Source organism: Oculina patagonica, chromosome 9 (assembly GCF_052425735.1).
Source record: "Oculina patagonica isolate OP01 chromosome 9, crgOcupat, whole genome shotgun sequence".
Classification (NCBI taxonomy): domain Eukaryota; kingdom Metazoa; phylum Cnidaria; class Anthozoa; order Scleractinia; family Oculinidae; genus Oculina; species Oculina patagonica.
Window position 1 is genome coordinate 29,281,494 of NC_135766.1, and position 25,273 is coordinate 29,306,766.

At 38.4% G+C, this 25,273-nt stretch overlaps 2 protein-coding genes and 1 non-coding gene across 3 annotated transcripts in view; all 3 read right to left on the bottom strand.

Moving 5' to 3' along the window:
- LOC144665100 (uncharacterized) overlaps positions 1 to 25,273 on the bottom strand; it is a 102,381-nt gene that overhangs the window by 9,420 nt on the left and 67,688 nt on the right. Inside the window, exons 26-28 of the mRNA XM_078526275.1 lie at positions 24,516 to 24,732; positions 8,445 to 8,621; positions 2,615 to 2,791 (exon numbers count right to left, since the gene is read on the bottom strand). Coding sequence (XP_078382401.1) covers positions 2,615 to 2,791; positions 8,445 to 8,621; positions 24,516 to 24,732 — 571 coding nt within the window. The remainder of the gene's footprint in view (positions 1 to 2,614; positions 2,792 to 8,444; positions 8,622 to 24,515; positions 24,733 to 25,273) is intronic.
- LOC144666997 (5S ribosomal RNA) lies at positions 7,218 to 7,336 on the bottom strand. The gene has a single exon (XR_013573263.1). It is a non-coding gene; the product is annotated as a 5S ribosomal RNA (ribosomal RNA).
- On the bottom strand, positions 15,824 to 17,331 carry LOC144666679 (ectin-like). Its single transcript, XM_078528067.1, has 3 exons — positions 17,196 to 17,331; positions 16,218 to 16,394; positions 15,824 to 16,014 (listed from the first exon to the last, which is right to left on the bottom strand). Exons 1-3 carry the CDS (start codon positions 17,263 to 17,265, stop codon positions 15,824 to 15,826), a joined length of 438 nt encoding a protein of 145 aa, XP_078384193.1. The 5' UTR covers positions 17,266 to 17,331.

Below are 25,273 nucleotides of genomic sequence, written 5' to 3' on the forward strand. Positions count from 1 at the left end.
TCTTGACCAGTTGTTACAGAAACTACCCGCAGGATCCTTTCAATCTGAAAGAAAAAATGCATGGGAAGTTTTAATATCAGTACGAAAGTACGAAAGGTTTATTACCCCCGATTGTATTTAACAAATGAAATACTTTTTACATTATCCACGCTTTGTAGTCAATTTTTTTTAAATCCTGATTTGAACAGAATTCATCCCGATGAAACACTGTCGCTCGTGTTTGATCTATTACTAACGAATATAAGCTATAATTTAGCCATAATGCTAAGTCATATACAGTGTCAATCTTTGGTCCTTACAACAACGGTTTCCCAAATACATGTATAATTTGACCGGTTTCGAAATGGTAACTTTCATTCAACGGTGAAAATCCTAAAATGTCTACCTGGTGTCGGGCACATCTGAAGGAAGCATTTTCGTGTTTGCTGAGAAATTCCTCCGCATTGTTTTCCACCGTTTGCAGGCGGTGGATTGGTGCATGATCGGTGACTCTGTTGAAGTCCATTACCACATGTGACACTGCAGTTAGACCAGGAAGACCAGTCTGAAAAGCCTCCATCAACTGAGAAGACACAACAAATGGAATAATTGGTGGAACTACGTGAGTGAGGATAAAATCATCTGTATTGAGAGCATTAGGTAGGTTGTAAATCCAACATCATTGCAAAGAAAAAGCTTTGTGAGCCGACTATATGTAAAGACACTGGCAAGTATTTAACAATTATTCGCCGAAGGCGAAGTGATTGGTGTTGAAGAATCCCCGACACGAAGTCGAGAGGATTATTCAACATTATTAAAAACTAGCAATGGTATATTGAAATTCCTGTGTTTTGATTGGTTAACAGGCAATGGTACATGAGCTCATATACCATTCAACACAAATATGGTAGCCGATACGCGTCAACAAAAACAGCTGGCCGGGGAGCTCCAATATTGGAATTCTTTGAGCGTTTTTGATAAAACAATTATTCCACTCGCGCTTGTTGGATAAATTATGAGATCGTTATAGCCAACATCGGCGCGACGTGCCTCGTTGGCTATCTACGATCTCATATCCAACGCACGCTCGTGGAATAATTGTTAAAAAATCACTGAGCCTGAGGCGAATAATTGTTTTAGTATATGTTTTAGAGTTCAATATCAAAGACTGCAAAATTACAATAGAAAACACGAAAACAACAAACACAAGTGCTCGCTTGCATACGTGTAAACCAGTTTAATCATCGATTGAAATCTTAATTTACACAAAGGTTTTAGCAATAAAACAGAACAAAGAAAAACACTACGAAAAATATAGATATCTGGTTACTTTATTTAATCGTTGTTACTTCGTTTAGTCCCCAAGGTCCCGAAATTACTTACTCCAGTAAGAAGAGAACAAAATAATGTTTTGCCAGTCGATCTGATTGAGTACATGGCCGTGTGCGACCTCAAAAACCACCATGTTTACGATCAATTATATTGCCTTGAAAACCATCTCTTGAAAATATTTTTGGTCCAAAAACCTTGTTAGTTATTTTGCAAATCTCCCAATGTTTCAAATATCCAGGACTTGGAGTGATTTCTTTTAAATAAGATAAATTTTTTATTCAGCAAATGCCGCCATGTTCACTGTTCTGGATGGCAAACGTGGCATGGCTTAGTAGCCTCTGGAAATTATACTAATATCGCATATTGTTTAGCGGACTGTACATAGATGCCAAAAAAGAAAATTTAATTATATAGTAAAGTATCATCGATTGTTTCACAATGTAGTCACTTGAGATGTAGAACACCAATTTAGCAAATTCCCGTATTTCATGATCAAGTCCGGGAGGTGGCTATTTTGCCTTCCTCGATAGCAAAATGGGCGATCAGGAAACTGGGAGATTTGTTTTGGGGCAAGTCCTCTGGACCCTATCTAAGGTCCACATGTTCCGAGTTTGTGAGGAAATCGGAAATGCTTGCTGTATCCGACTTTAAAACATTTTTTTCACTTTTGGTGTATAGCATGAAATCCTTTTCCAAACTCAGTTTTTCTTCATTTTTTTTTTGAAACACGTGAAAACCATTAAATCTTCAGCTGGTTTCGTGCACATATTACAAGAGCGCGTGCTTGTGTCTTGAGCAAGTCTCCTAAACGGTGTTCCATTGTTTATTGTCAGTGGATTGGAGCACGAACGGTAACGCTGTTAAGTTTAATTACCATATACCGTAAAATTCCGGTCATAAGCCATGGGCTTATACAACTTCGTAATGGGTTTTTGGTGGGATTATAAAAGTAGGGGCTTATATCCGGGGGGGGGAGGGGGCTTATAAGTGGAACACTTAAAACGTTTCGAAACGATCCACGGCAGTGTTGGTTGAAAAACGTTTTTAAGGTAAAAAAAGTCATAATAAAGCAACATTTAGTCCTGTTCAGTACAATTGTCCAGTAGAGGGGGCATTATATCTGCGCGGGGGGAAGGGGGGGGGGGGGGGGGCTTATAACCGGTCCTGGTATATAATATGATATATTTCCGTGTTTCCACTTTTTGAGGGCGTAAAGGCTCATCTGTTAATAATAATTATATAATTATATCAATAGTTTAAATAGTTTATAAAGCGAAACAATATACATTTGGTAAGCATTAACCTGGGCACCGTTGTGTGTTACATGTCCGTGAATCTTTAGCTAGTCCCAGTCTGCTACACCCGCTTCCTCTGTAAGCCGGCTTAGGATTGGTGCATGAACGATTACGATGTTGCGTTCCGCCATCACATAACTTGCTACACTGAGACCAGGAGGACCACTGCGAGTAACCACCATGAACTGAAGGAAGACGTAATACACGCAGTTAAGAAAAAAATTAAAAAAAAAATGGCATGGGTTGAAAGCCGAATAAAGGGGCATATAAAATGGAAAATAAAACGTGCATTGAAATGGTTTTGTACAAATTTCGCCTGCTTGCTTAAGTTCTTTATATAATTTCGTGGCGTTGTCCGAAGGTGTCAATGTACTAAATTCTTTTTCGCACATATTCTATTTATACACTCTTATTCAGCAAAAATTACATTAATTTTGGGGAGCCAATTTCCATTGTTTTCCCCCGTTTGAAAGTAAAATAAAGCGTCTAAAACATTAAAGGAAGAATGGCTTTTAAATCATTTCGTTTAAAGTTTTTAGCTATCCCTAAGAACTATAAAAAGCTGATTGCAACTGAAACAAACTGAGGGGTCACACAGAATATGTGAGAAAAATCAGCATGATTATAGCCATTTGCGAGAGAAAACGAAAGCAGATGAATTAGAAATTTGGACATAGGCGTACGGGCACCTTCGGACCTGGGAGGGCGGAGACCTGATTGCCCGAAAAAAAAATGGCATTGGTTGAAAGCCGAAAAAAGAGGAATATAAAATGGACAGCAAAACGTGCATTGAAATAGTCGCGTACAAACCTTGCCTACTTGCTCAAACAAAACAATAGTTCTTAAATTAATTTCGTGGCGTTGCCCGAAGGTGTCAATTAATGCACTGAATCCTTTTTCTTTGGAAATATTTTATTCATTCGCTCTAGTTCAACAAAAACTAAAGTATTTTCGGGGAGCCAATTTATATTATTTTCCCCACTTGAAAGTCATACAAAAGCGTGTGAAACATTGGAAAAGCTAAGTGCAACTGAATCAAACTGAGGGGCCACGCAGAATTTTCGAGAAAACTCGAACATGATTATAGCAATTTGCGAGAGGAAACGAAAGCAGATGAATAAGAAATTTGGACTTTTAAACCACAAAGTTCGATATATTTCCAATACCTTTTCCTTTGATGTAATTCATTTTGAACGTAATGTTGAGATTTGTCGGCTTATTTTCCATTTTTTCCCTAGGCTCGTTGCCCGAATTCTAAGCATTTTGCCCGAAAAATTTTGGCACTGGGGGGGCTGCAGCCCCCCTCGCCCCCCCGCCTCGTACGCCTATGCTTTTGATCCACAAAGTTCCGTATATTTTCAATATTTTTCCTGTTCATGAAATTTGTTTTGAATGTAATATGTTGACTAGACTAATTTTCTACTTTTTCTCTGGGCTTGTTGCTCGAATTTTTAGCATTTTGCGCTGCAGCCTCGCTCGCCGATGCAGCCACCTTTCCACAAGGGCTATGACGCTCCTCCTCCTTTTAAGTGCTTATAACTCAAAAATGAGGTAGATGACCCCCATTTTTATCATTGAACATTAATCAACATGTTAAGTTACAACTTTCCGCCAAGTTAAAGAAATTGTACGAAGCCGTTTTAGAGCAACCTTGAATGTTTGAAAATTGTAGGTTCTACATGTGTTTCTACATGTGTTCCGACAGTATCGAGTATCTGGAATAAATTAACAAAGAAAGTGTGGGCCGTGACGCACTTGAAAAAAGGTACTGGTATGAAAGTGCGTAATTTTACATGGCAGTTTCAATAAATAAATTAAAAAAATGGACAAAAGACAATTATTCCGAGTAACGCCTCACGTAAGGAATGCATGTTTTAATCGTTTCCTATTGCCACATGCACGAACAGTATTGGGAAGTGTAATCGAGCACACGGTGTGAATTGAGACGTGATTTTTCTCAGTCGTTAAATTCGCTAAGTTGTCAGTGTTATAACGAGGCCGCATTAAGGGTTTTTGGGATACGGGATATTTGGGGAAAAATTATAGGGATGCGGAAAATTAATAAAAGAGATTGATATCGAACTAACGGGAATTAATGGGAGTTAATGGGATACGGGATAGTTAGGCCAAAAATTAATGGGATATAAGATACTCGCACCCCCCCCCCCTCCCTAATGGGGCCTCTATAAAGAATTTCTCGAGAATAACCGTTGTTGCAATCATTCTCTTTGCTGTGATTTATCTGTGATACCACAGTACATTTTCTCAAAAGCAAAACTTATAAAACAACGTCTGCAAAACGTAATGTTTGCAATCTTCCATGTGTCAGAAGCCTCGATCTTATGTGACAAACTGTTGGATTGACTCATTTTTCGCATTCTTATCGTTCTTGGAGAACAGATTTTTCTCTTTCGGTGTTATGACAAACTGTCGTGATTGACTTATTTTTCGCATTCTGATCGTTCTTGGTGGATCCACCAAGAACGATCAGAATACGGAAGAACAAAATTTTCAACTTCCGCTTTCTGCACGTACTACGCGTGCGCGGCACATTAATAAAGGGCGAGCACAATCCGCTGGTCACTGTCAAGATTAGGGTTGCGGGCCTCTATTGGGCCCGCAACAACAGTTAGAATTACGTTCCACTTAAATAATGTCGCGGAAATTGCGCCCCCCCCCCCCCCCCCCCCTCCCTCTCCCAGACGAAAAATAACGGGAATTTTAAAATAACGCTAATTTTGTGGCATTGATTAAACAAATGACCAATAGAACATATCACAATTTTATTTTGGTTTATAAAACTAGCTTGTCTACTGCTTTCACAGAAGCCCTTCAACGATATCATATCCCCCAGAATTATTTAGGCGTTAAGACTGGAGTATTGTAAATTGTTCCCTCTTTCTCGATAAGTTTAACAAACAAGCTACCTGGGCATCTACGTGTGTTACATCTTCGTGTTATTTTATCTGGTCCATTGCAATGCCTTCCATTATTTGCTGGCGGGGCGAGATTGGTGCATGAACGAGAACGTTGCTGAGTTCCTCCTCCACATGTTCTGCTACAATAAGACCACCAGTAGCTCCACTGCGAGTAACCTCCATGGATTTGAATATCTGCATGACAACAGTATAAGGGTTTTATTTTATAAATGAATGAAAATCATATCGCCCATAATTATTAAGGCGTTAGACTGGAGTGCCTAAGACTGGAGTGTTGTAAATTTGTTCATCGAAAGTCACGTTTCTGGTGACGAACTGCGAAGAAATTGCATCGTTGTGTTGTACCCAAGAAAAATTGCGTTTGCGTTCGAAGTATAATGGTGTGCAAACCATCAATGTTAACCCCAATAGAGTATATTTCTTCTGAAAGCCTATCAAATATAAATTATTCTAGTTGTGCATGTTGTATTGACCATTTAGACCATTGTAAGCAACGTCAGCATATTAGTTGTGTTTATAAAAACCGTTTCCATTTTCAGAGATCCAAACGGGTTGGGCAACTTTTATATGTATGTGCTCTCTTCGGTACGTTTTCGAAAGTACCTACATTAAATAGTAACCTTGCCAAATTTTAAGTTCAAATTATATGTACATGTTTTTTGAACATTATTTTAGAAACCAAGGTTGAAATGTAGTAATGTGCTTAACAAATCAAACCTGGGCATTTGTCACAACTCTTCGCACAGTTGCGTTGTAGGTAAGAACTGATTTTGCAGTAGGGTTTCAAGTGAGTACAATATTGGTGACTCTTACGATTTCCACAAGAATCAGTGTAGTTCGCTATAATAATAAAAAACAAAAAAAAAAAAAAAAAAACAAGAAAATAAGCAAACAAGCAAACAAAGTAGACCGACAAACAAACAATGGACTAAATGGACGTACAATTAATGTTCACTAATAGATAAACAATAGTCCCCTTTTGGCGTGAAAATGTGCACGGGTATTTTTCCGGGGACATTATCTGTTCCGAGAAGCAAACAGTTTTCCTCGAGCTTCGCTCTCAAGTCATTTGTTACAACTTTGTTACAGCATATTGTCATATAAAAACAGATATTATGAATAATAACTTGGTTATTTAACATTTTTGTTCAGCAGGAGAGGGCTTACCCTCGGTTTTATCTCTGAAATATTTATAATCAAGTAAAGAAGGGGTATTTCGGTTATTTTAATGAGGAATTTTGTTTTCTTAACGTATTCTATACATTTACCCGACCTATTCTATGATGTTTTTCTTTTAATGAAGTTGAATTTTTTTTGTGGACTAAGAAAAATTCTGAGACCCCGATGGGAAACGAACCCATGGCCTCCTAGATACCGATTGGGCGCTCTAACCAAAATGAGCTACGAGAGACTCGTAGTGAGCTGGGCCATTTACTGGGTTGATATATGACACGCGTCCTGCATACTGCTAGTATCACCAATGTCGAAATCATCAAGTGTGTAGTTATAATAAAGATGGTAGATTTTCAGTTCGGTGATAAATAATGAAGATGAATTTTTAAACAATGACACGAGCATGGGCAACGAAAAAAGTCTGAGTCCCCGACGATAATCGAACCCAAGTAAATGGCCCACCTCTAGTTCGTTTAGTTTTTAGAAGTGGAAAAAAGGAAGACTACAACACAAGGTATTACCAGGCGGTCACCCATCCAAGTACTAACCCCGCCCAACAGGGCTTAACTTCGGTAATCGGACGAGAACCGGTGCTTTCCCTGTGGTATGGTCGTAGACAAGGGAAAAAGGCGAAAATGTTACGATTTAAACCAGGGAGAAATAAGTCACGGAAACGAGGTCTTTCTTTTAGAATTCGGTTTTAGTGTTAAGGTTTACGTTAACAAGTTTACTCGGTACGTATTTATCACTGAGCCTTTTCATACAACCTTTTTATGGTAAGCAGTCAATCAATATCCACGTGATTACAGTTCGTGTGACAGATTTAAAACAGAAATGCCTAACAACTGTTCGATTAGAGTTAAGAACAGTGCGGATTTTTTTTTTCGGTGCGAACTTAAGGTACACTAGAAACAAGCCTGTTAACAGCTATAGTAGTCAATCTGTGGCACTTTCTCTAGTATCTCAGTTGGTTATACCGCCCAACCGGTATCTGGGGGCCATGGGTTTGATTTCCGTGAGGGACTCATAATTTTTTCGTTTCCCATGAAACCGAGCTTAAAATTTTCCATTTCTTTTATGTACCGTATATTGTGTTTTGTTTTCGGACAGGTAAAACTCTTGTTTTGGGTACAGAAAAACGCTAGCCACGATTCTCGGAAAGGTAACAACAGATCGCAAATTCGGGAAATGAGAATTCGTTCCCTAAAAGTTTCTGCCACTTAAATATTCAGCTAGAAAATCCGAAAAGATTTTATAGTGTTATTTTATACAAATATCCCTATAAAACAGTGCAACGGCATTCCGAGACTTTTGACTGAATTTTGTCGGTGGTTTTCCCTGATTCCTTGCCAGTAGCTAGTATATAAGGCGAATTTTTAACCCTTTCGAAAACGCACCCAAAAGTTTTGGCGCAACCTAGATAATATGCACCATAGGAAATGACAAAATAAGGCCAACTGGGGAATACATGTTCTTGTTTATATAAAAACAAAGATGGTCGTTCTCAAGCGGGCGCAAATCTCCTTACATACGATGAACCTTTAGAAGATAAGATAAGATAAAAACTTTATTTCTGTGTCTGTGTGTTTAGCCCTTATGGACTAACTGAGGACACAATTAAAATACCTAAAGAACACACAATGATTCTTGATAGTAGCCCCAATCTGATTGGTGTGACAAACATAAATCATTTGACTTCTTCACTGACTTTGTTTCACATGTTTACCTGGGCAGTCGTGGTTATTACATTTTCTAAGTTCCATAGCTTCTCCTTGTCCGCTACAGTCTCTTCCTCCGTTTGCAGGCGGAGGATTGGTGCATGAACGAGAGCGACGTTGAGCTCCTCCTGCGCATGACCGACTGCACCGTGACCAGCTGCTCCACTGCGAGTAACCACCATGAACTAACACACACACACACACACACACACACACAAAAATAAATTGAATAAAAATAATGGTAGGTTAAAATGGCTAGTGTGTCGAGACTTATAGTTAAAAATATAACAACATTTGGAATGACCAATTCATATCGCGATCGGTGAAAGGTATGTGTATTAAAACTCTTATTCAACTAACTCAACCTACAATAGTTCAATAGTGCAATAAAAAATACACAAGTACAACAACTTCCACAAACCTTTGTATGTACAAAGAAAGCGATCACGAAAAACATTTACATGTCTTACTTGGGCATTTATGTGTGTTACAAATCTTTGAATCTACAGGTAGTCCCAGTCTCCAACAGTCTCGTCCTCCGTTTGCTGGCGGAGGATTGGTGCATGAACGTGAGCGGTATCTTATTCCTCCATCACATGAACTGCTACACGAACTCCAGGTGCTCCACTTCGAGTAACGTCCATCAACTGACGTTTAAAAAACATAATTAAATATATAGCATATCTCAAAGATAAATATAGTGCAACTGTACTTACAATGGTGAAGTTGTATGAGAGGCGATGATTATCATTGTGATTGATTATTTTGTAAAGTGGCTGTTGTTTGGGCTTAATTTAAGCAACAGCGCAAGGTGAGGGTGACCTAAAATCCTTCCCTACTTCACTTAAAGAAATTCCTCTCTAGCTCCTCGTCATGAGAGGAGTCCTATCTAATACTTCCTTGCATACATCACTTTTTGGTAGCTGTTTAGGAAAATTACCCTGCAGTTTACAGGCTAAGATGTATACAGTCCAATTCCTGTTCATTTGCCAACCTTGAAAAGACCATTATGGTCTGCCTATGAAATGCGAGCCACCAGACGCAGACGTTTTTTGGGCTCGTCAAATGAGCTACGTCACGGGTAACGAATCTTGAAAAAAGTTTGTCATTCGATATCCGTCTTAATTTTCTTAATTTTCTTCAATTTTTTTCAATTTTCGTCCGTCCTTTTATTCCTTTGTTGGTGTTTTTCTACATTTGAAAACTATCATTTTGAGGTTTCTTTCAATTTGAGAGTAATTGCGGGACCAAGAGAGGCCCGCAACCCTAATCTTGACAGTGATCAGTGGATTGCGTTTTACGCGTGCGCGCCACGTTAATAATAGGCGAACAAAAACCGGAAGTTGAAAATTTTGTTCTTCCACTAAGAACGATCGGAACGCGAAAAATGTGTCAATCACGATAGTTTGTCGTAACACCGGAAGAGAAAAATCTCTTCTCCAAGAACGATAAGAATGCGAAAAATGAGTCAATCTCTAAACTGTTTGTCACATAAGATCAACGCTTCTGTCACATGGAAGATTGCAAACATTACAATTTGTAGACGTTGTTTTATAGGTGTTGCTTTTGAGAAAATTTGCTGTGATTATATCACAGATAAAACAACGGCAAAGCGAATGATTCCAGCAACGGTTATTCTCGAGGAATTCGTTATATATAACACTGACAACATAGCCAGTTTATCAACCGAGGAAAGTCACGTGCTCGACTACACTTCACAATCAACTGTCAATCAAAAAACAATTCTGACTGGTTCGCGGCCGGTTCGCGGCAATTATTAAAGCGTGACGCGTTGCTCGGAATAATTGTCTTTAATTTTGTCCAGTGATTTTTCATTAATCGCGCCACGTTAACAAAAGGCAAGCACAAAATAGCGAGTTTACCGACTGAGAAAAAACACATCTCAGTTCACAACGAGTGCTCGATTACACTCCACAAAACTGTGTAATCAACAACATAGATTGGTTCGCTACAATAGGAAATGATAAAAACATGCATTCCTTGCGTGACGCGTTACTCGGAATACCATTGTCTTTTGTCCATTTTATCATTTATTTATCGACACTGCCATCTAACATTACACACTCTCGTACTAGACTCGTCCCTAGTCGTCTTTTGAGTCCGTCTTGAGTCGACTGCTGAACACGGAGGGAATCATGGGAAGAAAGAGAAGAAGCATTTCCTCCTTCCCATCATCCTTCGCGTCTTGCAATTGTCGCATGACAGACGACTGGGGACGATGTCAGCTCTCGTACCAGTCAGTACCTTTCAGTTCTAAGTGCGTCAAGGCCCGCACTTTCTAACCTGTGGTTACCACTAGTTAGAGAAATGATTTAAAATACCGTGTCATAGCTCCTTTTAGCGTTCTTGCGAAGGGGATTACACTTTCATCTGCTGTTTCTGTCTACTGTGCTTTACAAAATGGTTCTTATTTTTAACTCTACATTCCCAACCCTTCCGCACGATCATGTTACAGCAGATGAAATTAGAATCTTCTTACCTTGTTGTGACCACGTGTAATGACAGACCGTGAGAATCCAAAACACTAAATGATGAGTCGTTCCCATACTTGATTAGCTTATCTAGCGGAACTTGACTAGGAACTGCGAGAGAATATAAATACAACAACACTGCGATCCAGCCGCCGTGACCTAGACCGAAATATATTTTTCCCTTGCTGAGACTGTATTGAAATACGTGTCAGCTGAATCAGTCACAATCCTCTGTCAACTGGCCAAGTGTAATAGCGCCAGCAAGTTCACTATTTGCATCATCACGAATTTTTGTTCGCTTAATATTATAATTGGTTCTTATAATCAGCGTAACCTTTCACATCAATGTATCCAAAACAACACTGTTAAATTGTTTTTCCCTTACTACTTAATCATCTTGCCGATTGAAACCGGAGGAAACGCATTTTTTTCAGTTTATCTTGGTTCGTAAAGTGCCAATATTGCAGTTTTTTCTGTAAAAATCAGCTCTGTAAACTTTTTTCTAATAATAAATCGACTATATTTTTTCTGTGTTCAACTAACAGTTCCAGACAATAGAAATGCCTTAATAAAAGTTCAAAACTACTTTGAAGCTATAGATTTAATTATTTTATGACGTAACATCAGGGACGGGGAATATATAAAGAAAGCTAGAAGTTTCCTAGATAATCGAAATGTCTAGTTTCAGCGACCAGCTGAGATTTGTGTTCTCTGCATCGGAGGTTGAGAGCCGCAGAGGATTAAGCAAAATACGATTTTTTTGATAAAATCAATAGTAATTATTCGCACCTCTTGTAGAAAAGCAGACTTCGAATTCGGAGTCATTCCTAACTTCGGCGGTTATAGATCGGAATACGAGACCCTGGGTGAAAGCGAAGTTACACTGTCCACAGCCCTCTATTTTTTTGTGTGTTTTTTCGATCGATGAGCGCGCGGTGAGAACGGCAAGAGAACTGGACGCCAGCGCAAAACGGAAGAAGCTTTTTTTTTTTTCGTTCGAAAAAATAGAGGGCTGTGAACAGTCTAAAGCGAAGTTGGAGAACGGCAAGAGAACTGGACGCCAGCGCAATACGGAAGTAGCTTTTTTTTGTTCGAAAAAATAGAGGGCTGTGAACAGTCTAAAGCGAAGTTGATGTTAAAACATCTTGGGATAAGCCACAGGGAGCAGAGGAGCCAAATTCGACCTTTGTAAATAATAAAATGTTCAATCTATCTCGTTGCACTTGTCATAAGTTATCTGATCTTTTTGTTTACACGACGGTTAAGCCCCGGCTGGTATAGCCGTCGCGTAAACAAAAAGATCGGATAACGTATGACAAACGCCATGCACGAAATAGATCGAACATTCTTTACAAAGGTCGAATTTGGCTCCCCTGCTCCCTGTGGATAAGCTTACTAGATGGAAATGCCGAGTTCAATATATATACCACAGGCGGCCCAGGCTCTCTCGTTAATTATTTGTTAATTATTTGCAACGGTCGTTGTTGGTTCGACTCAAGCGATCGAAAAATATGCTCCATAAATGGACGAATTTGAGATCTTTCGTTCCTAAATTACAATAAACTGTAAGCCATATAACTAAAGATCACTTACCTATTGTTGTTTGTCTGTTTTTGTGTGACTTTGAGGGGTTTTGCGACGTTTATTCCTCACTTTTACAGACAAACAACAATAGGTAAGTGATCTTTATTTATATGGCTTACCGTTTATTGTAATTTAGGAACGAAAGATCTCAAATTCGTCTATTTATGGAGCATATTTGTCGATCGCTTGAGTCGAACCGACAACGACCGTTGCAAATAATTAACAAATAATTAATGAGAGAGCCTGGGCCGCCTGTGTATATACTTGTCATAATCCTGCTAAAGACAAGGTAAACCCTAATGAACGTCTTAAACCAATGAACGCGAAGGGTTTGCCTAGTGAAGGAAAACAAGGTTGATTACGAATACTGTACTACATATCCGGTACTTTTTCGTGACATAAATTTACCATCTACTGTAGAAGCGACGCTTTGATTGCCTACCCGCCGTTTATTATGACCTATTATTGGATGCCAGGTGGTGTGCGACCTACGACCGCGGTGCATTATTGTTACACATTTTCAAGATGGCGGTCTTTCACATCGTGAGGCGACGTTCGAAGACCAAAACTGAAGTCATTTTTTGTCGCCGTTACAAAGCTTATCATGCCAAAAAGAAATTCAATGGAAAGTAAAATCCTTCCTATATCTCCAGAAGACGCTAATGATTGTAAACACCGTTTGTGGTACCGTATCTTGTTATAAGAGTAATAGCACGTAATTTCATTTGACCGAACGTCTGCGAAGTACACTCCACTCTGATTGGATGCTAGCCAGTTTGTTTCACAGAGAGCGGAATGGGAGAGGGGATAGGGTGTTTAAGCATCCCTCGCATACTTTTTTGCGAATGCTGTGATAAAGGTTAAATAAATGTATGCAGATTAGCCAATGATGCTATTTTTCTAAAACCGCGTCACATAATACATAGAGGACATACATTTTTATTTTCATGAAAGTTTTACATGACTAAACTAGTAAGTATTACAATTCCGTCGTATATCACGGGATATTTTAGTCCATCTATTGAATATCTATATTATTCGTAAATCTTAATGGATTTTTAGCAGCAAAGAATGTTACGTTATTCGCCGTTTTCAAGTATTTGCTGATTCTTATCACGAAGAGCATCTTACTTCACAACATATCAATTGCAACCTCTCAGGCATGTCTGCTACCGTACATTGGTACCTAAAATAGTTTTGTCTGCATGTAACGTTGAATGAGCGGCGAGAATTAGTCAACTTGCATCTTAGTAGTATCCACTGATCAGGAGAACAAGCAACTTTCACTCTACCACTTGACTTGTAACTTGTAACGTGGTAGAGAGACCCTCTTTCTGTGAGTGAAATAAAATAAGAATGAATAAGTAAAAGTTGTGGACATATATTTCCAATACAAAGATCAGCGATAATCTGTCGAATCGATTTTTACCGCTGATCTTTGTCAATAAAAAAAGTCCAATGAAATTTAGCTTCAAGAATATACTAAACTGAGGCAAGCGCGTGTATAGGACACACGAGGGGTTGTGTGTTGATGCTTCTCAGGAGACGTAGCTGCAACATGTCCTCGCTACGAAGTCTAGGCGATGAGCAGTACGTTTTAAGGGTGAAATTCGTCGTTGAAGGGGGAAAGGGCGGGTAAAAAACATGACGTGACAATGACCTGCAGCGAAATTAATGGGAAAAAGAGACCGAAACATCCTGGATTAAAAAAATCAACAACAAGGGATTGAATACCCTTGGAATAACAACAAGTGACAATACTAGACTTATTAATAATAATAATAATAATGATAAACCTTTATTTAATCACGATCTGTTTTAAAGCAAATACATGCTTGAGGGGTCGTGTGTGACTATCTACCTACCTAAGAAAATTCATATTACATTGTAATAAACTAAAATAAACGATATTACATTTTAAAAAGATTAAGATTTAAAATTGAAAATCACACATGTGTTTCGGAGTTGTCTGGATCGACAAACTGCTAAAATTAAGTTTTTTAAATATGGGGTCCATTCTCGCTTTTTTGCAAAACTGCTTGTGGTTGGTAGCATTATTAAAGTAGCTTGACACAAAATTCCATAAGACTGCACCTCTGTGCTGGATTGAGTTCTTTAAAAAGGACGTTGAAAATCGTGGGACAACCGCTTTTTTGTGTCCTCTTAGGTTGTAGGGTCCGTGTCTCCACGTTACTAAATCTGAAATCGTTTTAAAAATCTTTTCAATTACAACATTGTAAAACAGCTTAATAAGACTGAGTTTGTATAAATCGAGTATTGAGTCCCACTTAGTGATTTCCATCACTGTATCCGATGGTGTGTCCCATGACAAGTTGAAGATAATTATCGCTGCCCTGCGATGCAATGTTTCAAGTGCTTGTATGTGTTCAGAGTTGTTACAACCCCCCCAGACAGATGTCATACGTAACAGACGGCAGTATGACTTTGAAATAAAGGTCAAGGAGAGCTCTTCTTTTTAAAAATGAACATTTTTTCAGCAGGTTTATTGTTCGTTTGCACATGAGGTCTTCAAAATTCTGAAATCCAGAATCGAAAAACCATTAAGTTTTTATCCTTTGCTGGCTTTTGGACGTCCATATTATATAAGGGTTTTCGGCTCGATAGCATCCGCCGTCTTTCAGTAGCATTTTGAATTTCGGAGTTTCACGCCACAAGATATCAAGATGCCTGCCTGAAGTTTGTCACGTATTATTAAAAAATACATCATCATGTTAATTTTAGCAATCTGAACGTTAAATGTTTTCGAGAAGTGTTTATGTTTATTTCTCGAAGAAACTAGCTAATTTTAGCTATCGCAAAATTCGAGTTTTAATAGTTTTATGTATGTATTATGTATGTATGTAAATATTTACTTGTTCACGAGGGTGAACTGACCACTTTTTACAGCAGAAGTAAATGCCAGATGTTTTCATTGATTTTCGGCGGCCTTGTTGCTGCCCCTCCGCATGGGCACCAAGGTGGCGTTTCCATACTGTGCTCTCAAATATAAATTCATGTGGAACATTTCGACGGATAATTCAAGTACAGAATACCGTGTAGACCTGAGAATTGGACAAGTAGACTATATAGTAATTTTATACAATCTATAGTATTCCTGATTTTTTTTTACTCAATACCTTTTCACCCCCCCCCCCCCCCCCCCCTTGTACGATGGTGGGGGTATGAGTTTGCTTGTACGTCCGAGGGTTAAGAGATAACTTCATTAAATAATTGATAAACGAATTGTCAATAAACTGCAGAAAGGAGAATGTATGTAGTTTTCTAGTTTAATTTGTATCTTCACATATACACTACACATATGTACCTGGGCAGTCGTGGTTATTACATTTTCTAAATTCTGTATCTTCTCCTTGTCCGCTACAGTCTCTTCCTCCATTTGCAGGAAAGGGATTGGTGCATGAACGGGAGCGACGCTGAGCTCCTCCTGCGCATGACCGACTGCACCGTGACCAGCTGCTCCAGCGCGAGTAACCACCATGAACTGAGAGGAGACATTTGAATTAACAAAGACTGAAAAGGTATGCAACATTAACCAATCTTGCCTTAAATTTTCAACTTCGGATTGAGCAGTTTATATCGGTGAAAAAAAAAAAAAAACACTTAACCAGCTAATACTACAAGCAATTACACCATCTTTACCGAACGTTTGTATCTACAGAGAAAAAGGTCATAAACAACTTTAACCTGGGCATTTATGTGTGTTACATGTCTGTGATTCTACAGGTGTTCCCAGTCTCCAACAGTCTCGTCCTCCGTTTGTTGGCGGAGGATTGGTGCATGACCGAGAGCGATATTTTATTCCTCCATCACATGACCTGCTACACGCACTCCATCTGCTCCACTGCGTGTAACGGCCATCAACTGTAAACAAGTAAAAAATATAGAAAATAAAGCTTAACCCAAGGATGAATGACTAACTTCGGTATATTGTTAAATTGTCTTTATACAATTGCGAAAGTTGCATCAGAAGCATTACTGTTGTGATCATTGAGATTTTTTGTGACTTTTTGTGATTTCGATAACTGTTTAATTTTAGCAACAGTGCAAGGAGAGGCAGACCTAAAATCCTTGTTAATCCACATAATCCGTGTTGGTATATTTTTACATTCAAACCGCTTGCTTTACAAACGATGCACTTCGGCTGAGAAAGCTCGCAGATTAGTTCCCCAGGCTTCTTCTTCTCTCTGATCTTGCTGCAAGTTTATTACCACATGTAAAATTTTGTCGGTGTATATACATGCTGTAGATGAATTCTTCTCCTTGTCATGAGAGGAGTCACTATCTAGTACTTTCTTACTGACATGCACCACCTTTTGGTAGCCACAGACATTGGGTTCGAGAAAATACCGTGCAGTTTTCGGACTAAGATGTGTGAACAGGGTTATCCATTTCTTCTGCCAACCTTGAAAAGGTCATTATAATCTGCCTGTTAAAACCAATTTAATGGTGATCAACAGTAGAAGCTATCGAGTGATACTTTCATCAGTCTTCCGACGCAGACACTCATCTTTGGGCTGCGCGTTTCTGCGAAGGAGATGAGACTTTCATCTGCTGTTCTTAGTTTTATTTTAAGAAACCCTTTCGCATGTTTAGCATTTAGTGGCATAAGGTGACACAAGCTTTTACTATACAAGACTGCAGATGAAATTAGCATCTTCTTACCTTGTTGTTGTGACCATGTGTAATGACAGACCACGAGAATCCAGAAGACTAAATGATGAGTCGTTCCCATACTAGCCCTTGACTTGCTTATCTAACGGAGCTTGACTTGGAACGCGAAAGAATATAATTAATTACAACAACCCTGCTTACGACTCAGCCGCCGTGACCTAAACCGAAACTGTAATCTTCTCTCGCTGAGACTGTATTGACGTACGTGTCAGCTGTATCAGTCACAATCTTCTATCAACTGGCCAACAAGCTCACTAGTTGAATCATCACGATTTTTTTTTAATATTATAAACGGTTCTCAAAATGATCAGCGTAACCTTTCACCTCAATGTATTTAAAACAACACGGCAAAATTGTTTCCCTTACTACTGAAACATCTTGCCGGTTGAAAACGGAAAAAATGCATTTTTCAGTTTCTGTTGGTATGTTATTCGCCAATTTTGCAGTTTCTTCCTTAAAAATCTACTCTGAAACTATGTAGTACTAACCAATCCACAATTTTTCCACGTATTCTCAGTTAGCTTCAGTTACAGACCATAGAACCTACAAGTTTCCTAAATGAATCGAAATGCCTAGTTTCAGTCAGCCAGCTGATCACGAGATTTGTGTTCTCGGCGTCGGAATATCGCGAAACTGTTTTGGCATTTCAGCTCAATATCACTGCAAAATAATCGGCGTTGCCATTTCTGTAAATTTTCATTCTCTGTAATACCCTTATAACTGGATTTATGAAAACGTGGTCAAAGAAAATCCGGTGACCTGAGTGTTTTTGACCAAGTACATTACACTGCGGCGATGTGGCCTAAAAACATGCCGAGAAAGGAAAAAAAATGAACTACAGCGCTGAAAGGTAGAAAAGAGAGAGGAGGAGAGAAAAAAAGACTGACATTCACTTTAGTTTTCATATCGTCTACTTTGGAGATAGTTTCTGGCGAGAAAAAAACGCGTTTACGTCGATTTGCGCTAACAACGGTGAAAATTTCACTAACCTGGTTTTCATAAATCCAGTCAAATATCGGCTTTTAAATATACTTCCAATACCATTTAATCAGCCAGGCGTTTTATCTTCGTTCGTTATCCAGTAATAGCTGATTTTATCCGTTACTTCTGTTTCGCCACGGTAGCCGATCCTTGTAACTTTTCATTCGTTTTCAGGAATTTTAAAGTAAACTTATCAAAATATCACGTTTTCTAATTTTTCATTATTTCAGTGCAATTAGTTTTCTAAATGCATCTACATAACCTTTTAAAACGCTGGTGAAATCGAAATTGGTATATCGTTTCCTCAAGCATGTCTGTGTGTTGAATAAGTTCGGATTTTTGTTATCGATATCAACACTGTCATTTGTGATTTTTCTCCACAGTAATAGAATTAGCTCACCTAGCTAATAAAAGGGCCTTCCTGATATAATATGCAATTTCTGTTTTTACGATTTTGAAAACAGAGCTGAATCGAGCATTTGTTATACATGTATAAAGTATTACGAACTGCCTCGTACCCGAGCTCCTGTTACCCACCTTTCACCGTCGACGAAATGCACTCGAACTACGGGACTTTAGCCATTTACTAATACTAAAATTTTGATTTATGTAACTGTTCCTTTCAGAATAATATAAAAGTGACTTGCTGTTTGCTTATCACGCAAACTACTAATGAAAACAAACATTGCCCCAAGTTGGTGTTAATGGGGGAGCACTGCCTTGCGTTAGGTTTTCCTGTGCGACCTCCGGAGATTGCGTGACACAAGAACCTCACTTATTGTCACTTATCTGCCCAGCACTACGAGCTGACTGCAAGACAGCACGTGCTGGATCGGACAAGAGTATTGGTAGCGGGCGATATTCAATGGCAACGCAGCCAAGAAGCTTGGGGGAAGTCGCTGGACAGACTTAACCGCACCACACAGGAGTGATCCAAGTTAACACATAGCAAACCAACCTCTTCTCCACAGGGAGGGAGGGAGGGAGGGAGGGAGAAAATTTAACACTAGTATAACAAGTGCTAACTGCGCTGTACAACAGAACACCAAAGTGAACTCTGAACAGTTTGTTTGAGCTTTTATAGCTAGACGCTTGTCTGCTGGGAAAGCCAGTAGAAAGAGCTGTACTACAGGACAGCTTGGCATTACATGTGTATATTCTTAGCCATAAATAGTGCTTTAATATTTTTGGCCAATGCTATCGATCGTTATAATATGCTAAAGGTAACAAAGCAATAATGTTTGAGCTAGAATACAATGTATCTCAGAGTCTGCTTGACCTTGGGAGCTTGCCCACACAATAGCTTAATTGAAAACAACTCCGCCATGAAAGGCTTTCTGATTAATACGAACGTCACGTTCCATTAACTATATTTTACTGACGTGACAGTAACATTGCATTTAAAATAATTTGAAATTTAAACGAAGAAACTTAATATAAACTCGATATATAAACTCCATGTTCTCAAATGAACGGGGAATATTGGTCGCATTCATTGCGTTCCGCAATGTTATTTTTTATTTATTTGAAAACGCCAAAGTTTGGGTCGGTCAGATGACGTGCCAAATGGAGAGGGATAAGGGATAACTCACAAAATTAATTTAGGGAAAATAATAAATTTTTAAATGGTTATAGGGCTAATGGTTATAGGGCTAACTCAATTTTTGGAATAATGGTAATTTATTAATCAAAGGGTGAGGCGTTCTTCTTTGATTCAAGTTTTTTGCTTGTATTGTTTTGAACTTTGTTTTAATCCTGAAAGCCATATTCTGGAAGAAAACAGAAATATTTGTATAAATCCAAGGTTTGCTTCTGTGAACTTTTTTCATGAGTTTCGCCCTACGGGTGAGTCGGATTGAAGGAAAAGAACTTTTACTATGGAAAGAAGCGAAAGGTATATCTCCCTTGTTCACTCTCCGTATGATTATATTTTTCTTTTGAAGGTATTGTTTTTCTTTGATGTGATGTCGTTTTTTATTTATTTGTTACATTAACTGAGTCGGAATTAACTAGACAATTCCGTAACACTGATTTATTATTTTTTTTATTTAACTGGGCCCAGATCATGTGGTTTTCTACTTTGCAGTGGAGCAGTGTCTTGACCAGTTGTTACAGAAACTACCCGCAGGATCCTTTCAATCTGAAAGAAAAAATGCATGGGAAAATTTTAATATCAGTACGGAAGTACAAAAGGTTTATTACCCCCGATTGTATTTAACAAATAAAATACTTTTTTACATTATCCACGCTTTGTAGTCATTTTTTTTTTTTTTAAAAATCCTGATTTGAACAGAACATTTCTGAAATTGATGGGATGGCTGTTACAAGAATTAATTAATAAATTAATTAAAACTTTTATTGTCACTGGAGCAGTGTCCCGAAAGTGTCCACATTCAAAAAAATAAAAGGGACTGCATGGATTAAAGACTAAATCGATCGAAAGGAAATCAAACTTTCGATGGAGAATAGTAACACTATTCCAAAAGAATCGAACATTGAGCAAGTGTACGTTTTTGTATAGCAAAAACTTGCAAGGACACAAAAGAGAGCCACGATTAAATTTTCAGCCAATGGTGGCTATTTCGGCAGCAACCATGTTCTCATTTTATTTTATTCTTCCTAGCTTTTGTAAATTTAATTTAATTTAGGGTACGAATAAAGTTGTTGTTGTTGTTGTTGTTGTTTTACAGGTAACATCCCTTGCCAATTAAACCAATCAGAACGGTCGTATTTCACTTTGGCTTAGTGGTGTTCGCCAGAAACAGTCATGCTTTTTTTTGCCTAAAAACTTGTCAAAAGTGCGTTTAAAAGATTTTCGATAAACTAGGAGTCATGACTGACCCTATGTTCAGTTCAGATTTTGCAGGAAACCTTGGACTTTCATTAGCTAGTAGGCGGATACCCCGTACATTATGAATTCTCACTATGGGCTGCCAAAACTTTTATTCATCATGGACGATCCTTGACCTTGCCATCGCAACCACGTTTTGACTTGTTTTGACAGGTTTGCCAAATTTAGGATATTCAGGCATAAATGTGCATACTAATAATATTTTGACTTTTTTCTCAGTCAATTTGCATTATTTAATTACACATTTTAACATCCCTTCTTTGTTTGTTCTTTTTTACACCCATCTCTGTTTGTACTGTCGTGGCGGTATGACTCCTAAAACACTCCAACTGACAATTTAATGTTTACGCAAAACTTAGTAAAAAGACCAAAGATAACCAACCTTTGCATTTTCCACAAGTCTTGGCACAAATGTGTTGAGCTTCCTCACTCGTACAGGCGATTTTATGATTAGCGCACGCCTCGTCGCCGGCAATATTTCCACAAACCTCTCTTTGTATCACTAAAGTTAAAAGAAACAAACGAGAAAATGAATGATTGAACGTGCAGTTAATGTCCGGCAACAAAATGGGTCAGCCGTGGATGCTAAAATCTCTCAGAAAAGGAGAACTGACACTTGAATATATATAACTTAAGTGAAGATAAGGTAATTAAACGAGGGAATAATCCAAAGAACGTTGAGTTGTTTTTATGTAAATGAAATGTTTACCAGCTCGAGACCACAGGAATTTCGTTTCATAGTTGCTCCAGAGAAGGATTGCCACAAAGAGCGGTTACTATAAGCTTTTTTGAACACCTAGCCTAACTTTACAGCAATATTTTTCCTCACAAGTTACAGTTTTCTTCTCATTCACGGATCTAATGTACGAGAACGTTTATCAACTAGTTGTGGACACAATTTAGGAGAACATATCCGTGTTTTTTTTTTTCCAGCTCCTCTGCATGGTGTTCCATTGTTTGCGGGCGGTGGATTGGTGCATGATCGGGTACGCTGTTGAGTCCCATTACCACATGTGACACTACACTGAGACCAGGAGGACTGAATACCCTCCGTCAAGTGGAAAAAAGTGAAATAATCGATCTTTTGGTATAAATGGGTTATTTGCAGGTTATTATCAGCCTAAGGTGGTCAGAATTATTGCTACAACAATAAAAACCTGAGGAAAGCAGTGTTTCTTTATAATATTTTAAAGAAGATATTTATTTTTTGATCACACTTTTTTTGATAATGTGAAGTACAGCAAGACTCTGTAAATTGTATTTATATCACATAGAATAGAGCTTGCTCCACGTATTAGTTTATAGTCGTGTTACAAATCAAGAAAGAAAACGTTTTTAAGGAAAAGCTAGACATAACGTCACAAACCTTGGCATGTTCTACAAGTCTTTGCACATTTACGTCGAACGTAACCATTATTGTAACATTGGCTCTGCCATGTTAAACATTTGTCGTCACTTTCAATATTTTCACAAGTCTTGTTGGGCAGTATAGCTGAAAGGAACCAAATGAGCAGTTGATTATAATTTTAAAATTACTAACTCATTATTACTGCTCATTATTCAAAGCCCTGGAGCAGTATACTTAGCTCGCATTTTATGCTGGACAACATAGCGCTAAGCCCTAGCCCGCCGCGATCAGGCATGAAAAAAGGTTTAAGCGCTAGCCGTACCCAGATTGGTATCCTTTAAAAGGGTTTAATTCAATTTTCTCCGACAGGCGTTCCCGTCCCTTTCATATCAGAGTCCCTCCTTCCCAGGTAATTATTTGAAAAAATTTTGCATCATCTGCTATGTAAATATATACTCGTTTCATTCACGTTAGAAACTGGACTCGACTGCGTTGTACCCGACTTTGGTTCCCCTTGGCAGTTCCTCAACAAGAAGGTAACCACCTGGTAACAATTAAAGTGTCAGTTTATCATGCAAATCTTCTGTCTCATCGCATAAGACGATAAACGTTTGTTCTTACAATCAAAACACACCTTTAAAATGAAACTGAACAACTGTAAAGAAGACTCGATTACTTAGAAAGAAATATATTTCAATAAGAAATATCTCAACTGCGTTACATTCACTACACTGGGTGAATCTTACCATCGTTTCAAACTGCTAAAAATCCAAACAAACATAACCGTGTGTTACATCTTCGTAATTCGGTAGCTTGTCCCAGTCTGCTACAGTCTCTCCCACCGGACTGTGTACATTATGCGGGCCAGCGAACCCCAATAAAAAGGCTAGCGCAAGATACCTTAACTAACTGTAGTTTAACTAGAGTGCTATTTAAGCTAACCAAACGTGTTGTTTAGGCTAATTGGAGTGCTATTTAGGCTAACTGGAAGCTACTCCACGGCGAGTAACCCCATGAACTAAGAAGGGAGGCGTTTGCTGATAAAAAAAAAAAACAACAAAAAACAACAACGAAACTAACTACATACATTTGATCCGAATATTAGATCCAGAAATTAATCTAGTCATCTTATGTTGTTAATATTTTCTTTTCCTTTATAGCTCATGAAAACTTTACCTGGGCATCCAAATGAGTTGCATTCACGTGATTCTTTAGCTCCTTCCAGTCTAGTGCAGTCTTTTCCACCGTATGCAGGCGGTGGATTGGTGCATGAACGAGTACGAGTTTGCGTTCCTCCATCACAGGACCGGCTACACTGAGACCAGGAGGACCACTGTGAGTAACCACCATGAACTAGGAAGAGACGAAATAAAAATGATCCACTTTCCAATGATCCAATTTAAGTTTAAAACAAAAAATCATTTAACACGAAATGGATAACTTCATCAAATAATCGATGAATAGAACTGTTAATGTCATAATGTGCGGGATGACCCTAAGGCATCTTTAAATTATCAGTCCAAATTTTTGCATCAATATATAGTTTTCTTATCTTATTTTGTATCTACACTATTTTATGTAAAATATTTACTATACCTTAGTAGTTGTGTCTGGTTTTGGGTTTACTTATGATTGCCCGATAAAAGTGGCGCGAAATTTTTAAACCCATTAACAACCATGGTAATGAAAATCCAAAACAAGCACCGACTACTTTCTACTCTCAAGTGAAAATCGCTCTAACCAAAACAAAGCATTATTGTATCTTTCACAAGGCTTTGTAACTACAAAGAAAACGATCATAATAAAACCTTTACCTAGGCATTTATGTCTGTTACAACTATGTGAATCTCCCGGTGGTCCCAGTCTCCAACAATCTCGTCCTCCGTTTACTGGCGGGGGATTGGTGCACGAACGATAGCGATATTTTATTCCTCCATCACATGACTTGCTACACGCACTCCATCTGCCCCACTGTGAGTAAAGGCCGTCAACTGTAAAGATGTTAAAAATAATAAAGTAAGATAACTGCTACCAAAAGGGAGAATAACAATTGATCTGAATATTACCCATTAGTTTAATTTACAATTTTGTTTCTTTTGTCTGCTAGGTCATATATAAATAAAACCTTTACCTGGACATCCAAATGTGTTACATTTCCTTAGTTCTGTAGCTCGTCCCAGTCTGCTGCAGTCCCTTCCCCCATTTGCAGGCGGTGGATTGGTGCAAGAACGATTACGATGTTGCATTCCTCCACCACAGGACTGGCTACACTGAGACCAGGAGGACCACTGCGAGTAGCCACCATGAACTAATACAAGAAGATAGAGACATAAAGAAGATCTATTTGCCTATTTTTATTTTCTGATTCAATTACAAATTATTGTTAAACATGAAATAAATAACTGGATAACTGATCTGAATATAATTCAAATAAGTCAATAAGTCTAATGTCAGCCATGCCAAAGGGTAATCAAAACTAACGGTAATAAACTGTGTTGGTGTGACCGCAAATTCAACCATTACCACTAACTACAGTTGAGTATTACGTCATTAAACTGAAGACAAACCTGAACTATCTGTAGTTAGCGGTGTTGGCTGGGAGTGACATTTTCTTAGCACATTTTGTGTATCTAGGTAGCTGTGACACAACGGGTTTTGGGTTAACTTTTAATACGAGTGTTGCGGATTTTTTAAACCAATCGCAAAGGCTGGTTATGCAAATCCAAAACAAACACTCAAGCGGAAATTATAACCTAACCACAATGAAGCAAGCAGAAACAGCATCTTTCCCAAGGCTTCGTATGGACACTGTGGAAAGAACCGATTATAGTTAAACCTTTACCTGGGCATTTGTGTTGGTTGCATATTTGTGAATTTAAAGATCGTCCC

Bases quoted from the DNA above. Each gene is read 5' to 3' on its own strand.
- LOC144666679 (XM_078528067.1), bottom strand. From the start codon at position 17,265: ATGGGAACGACTCATCATTTAGTCTTCTGGATTCTCGTGGTCTGTCAT. The intron at 16,395-17,195 runs GTAAGAAGATGC...ACTTGTTTACAG, and splicing joins CACATGGTCACAACAACAAG to TTGATGGCCGTTACACGCAG. The intron at 16,015-16,217 runs GTTAAAGTTGTT...GTCTCCTCTCAG, and splicing joins TAACACACATAAATGCCCAG to TTCATGGTGGTTACTCGCGC.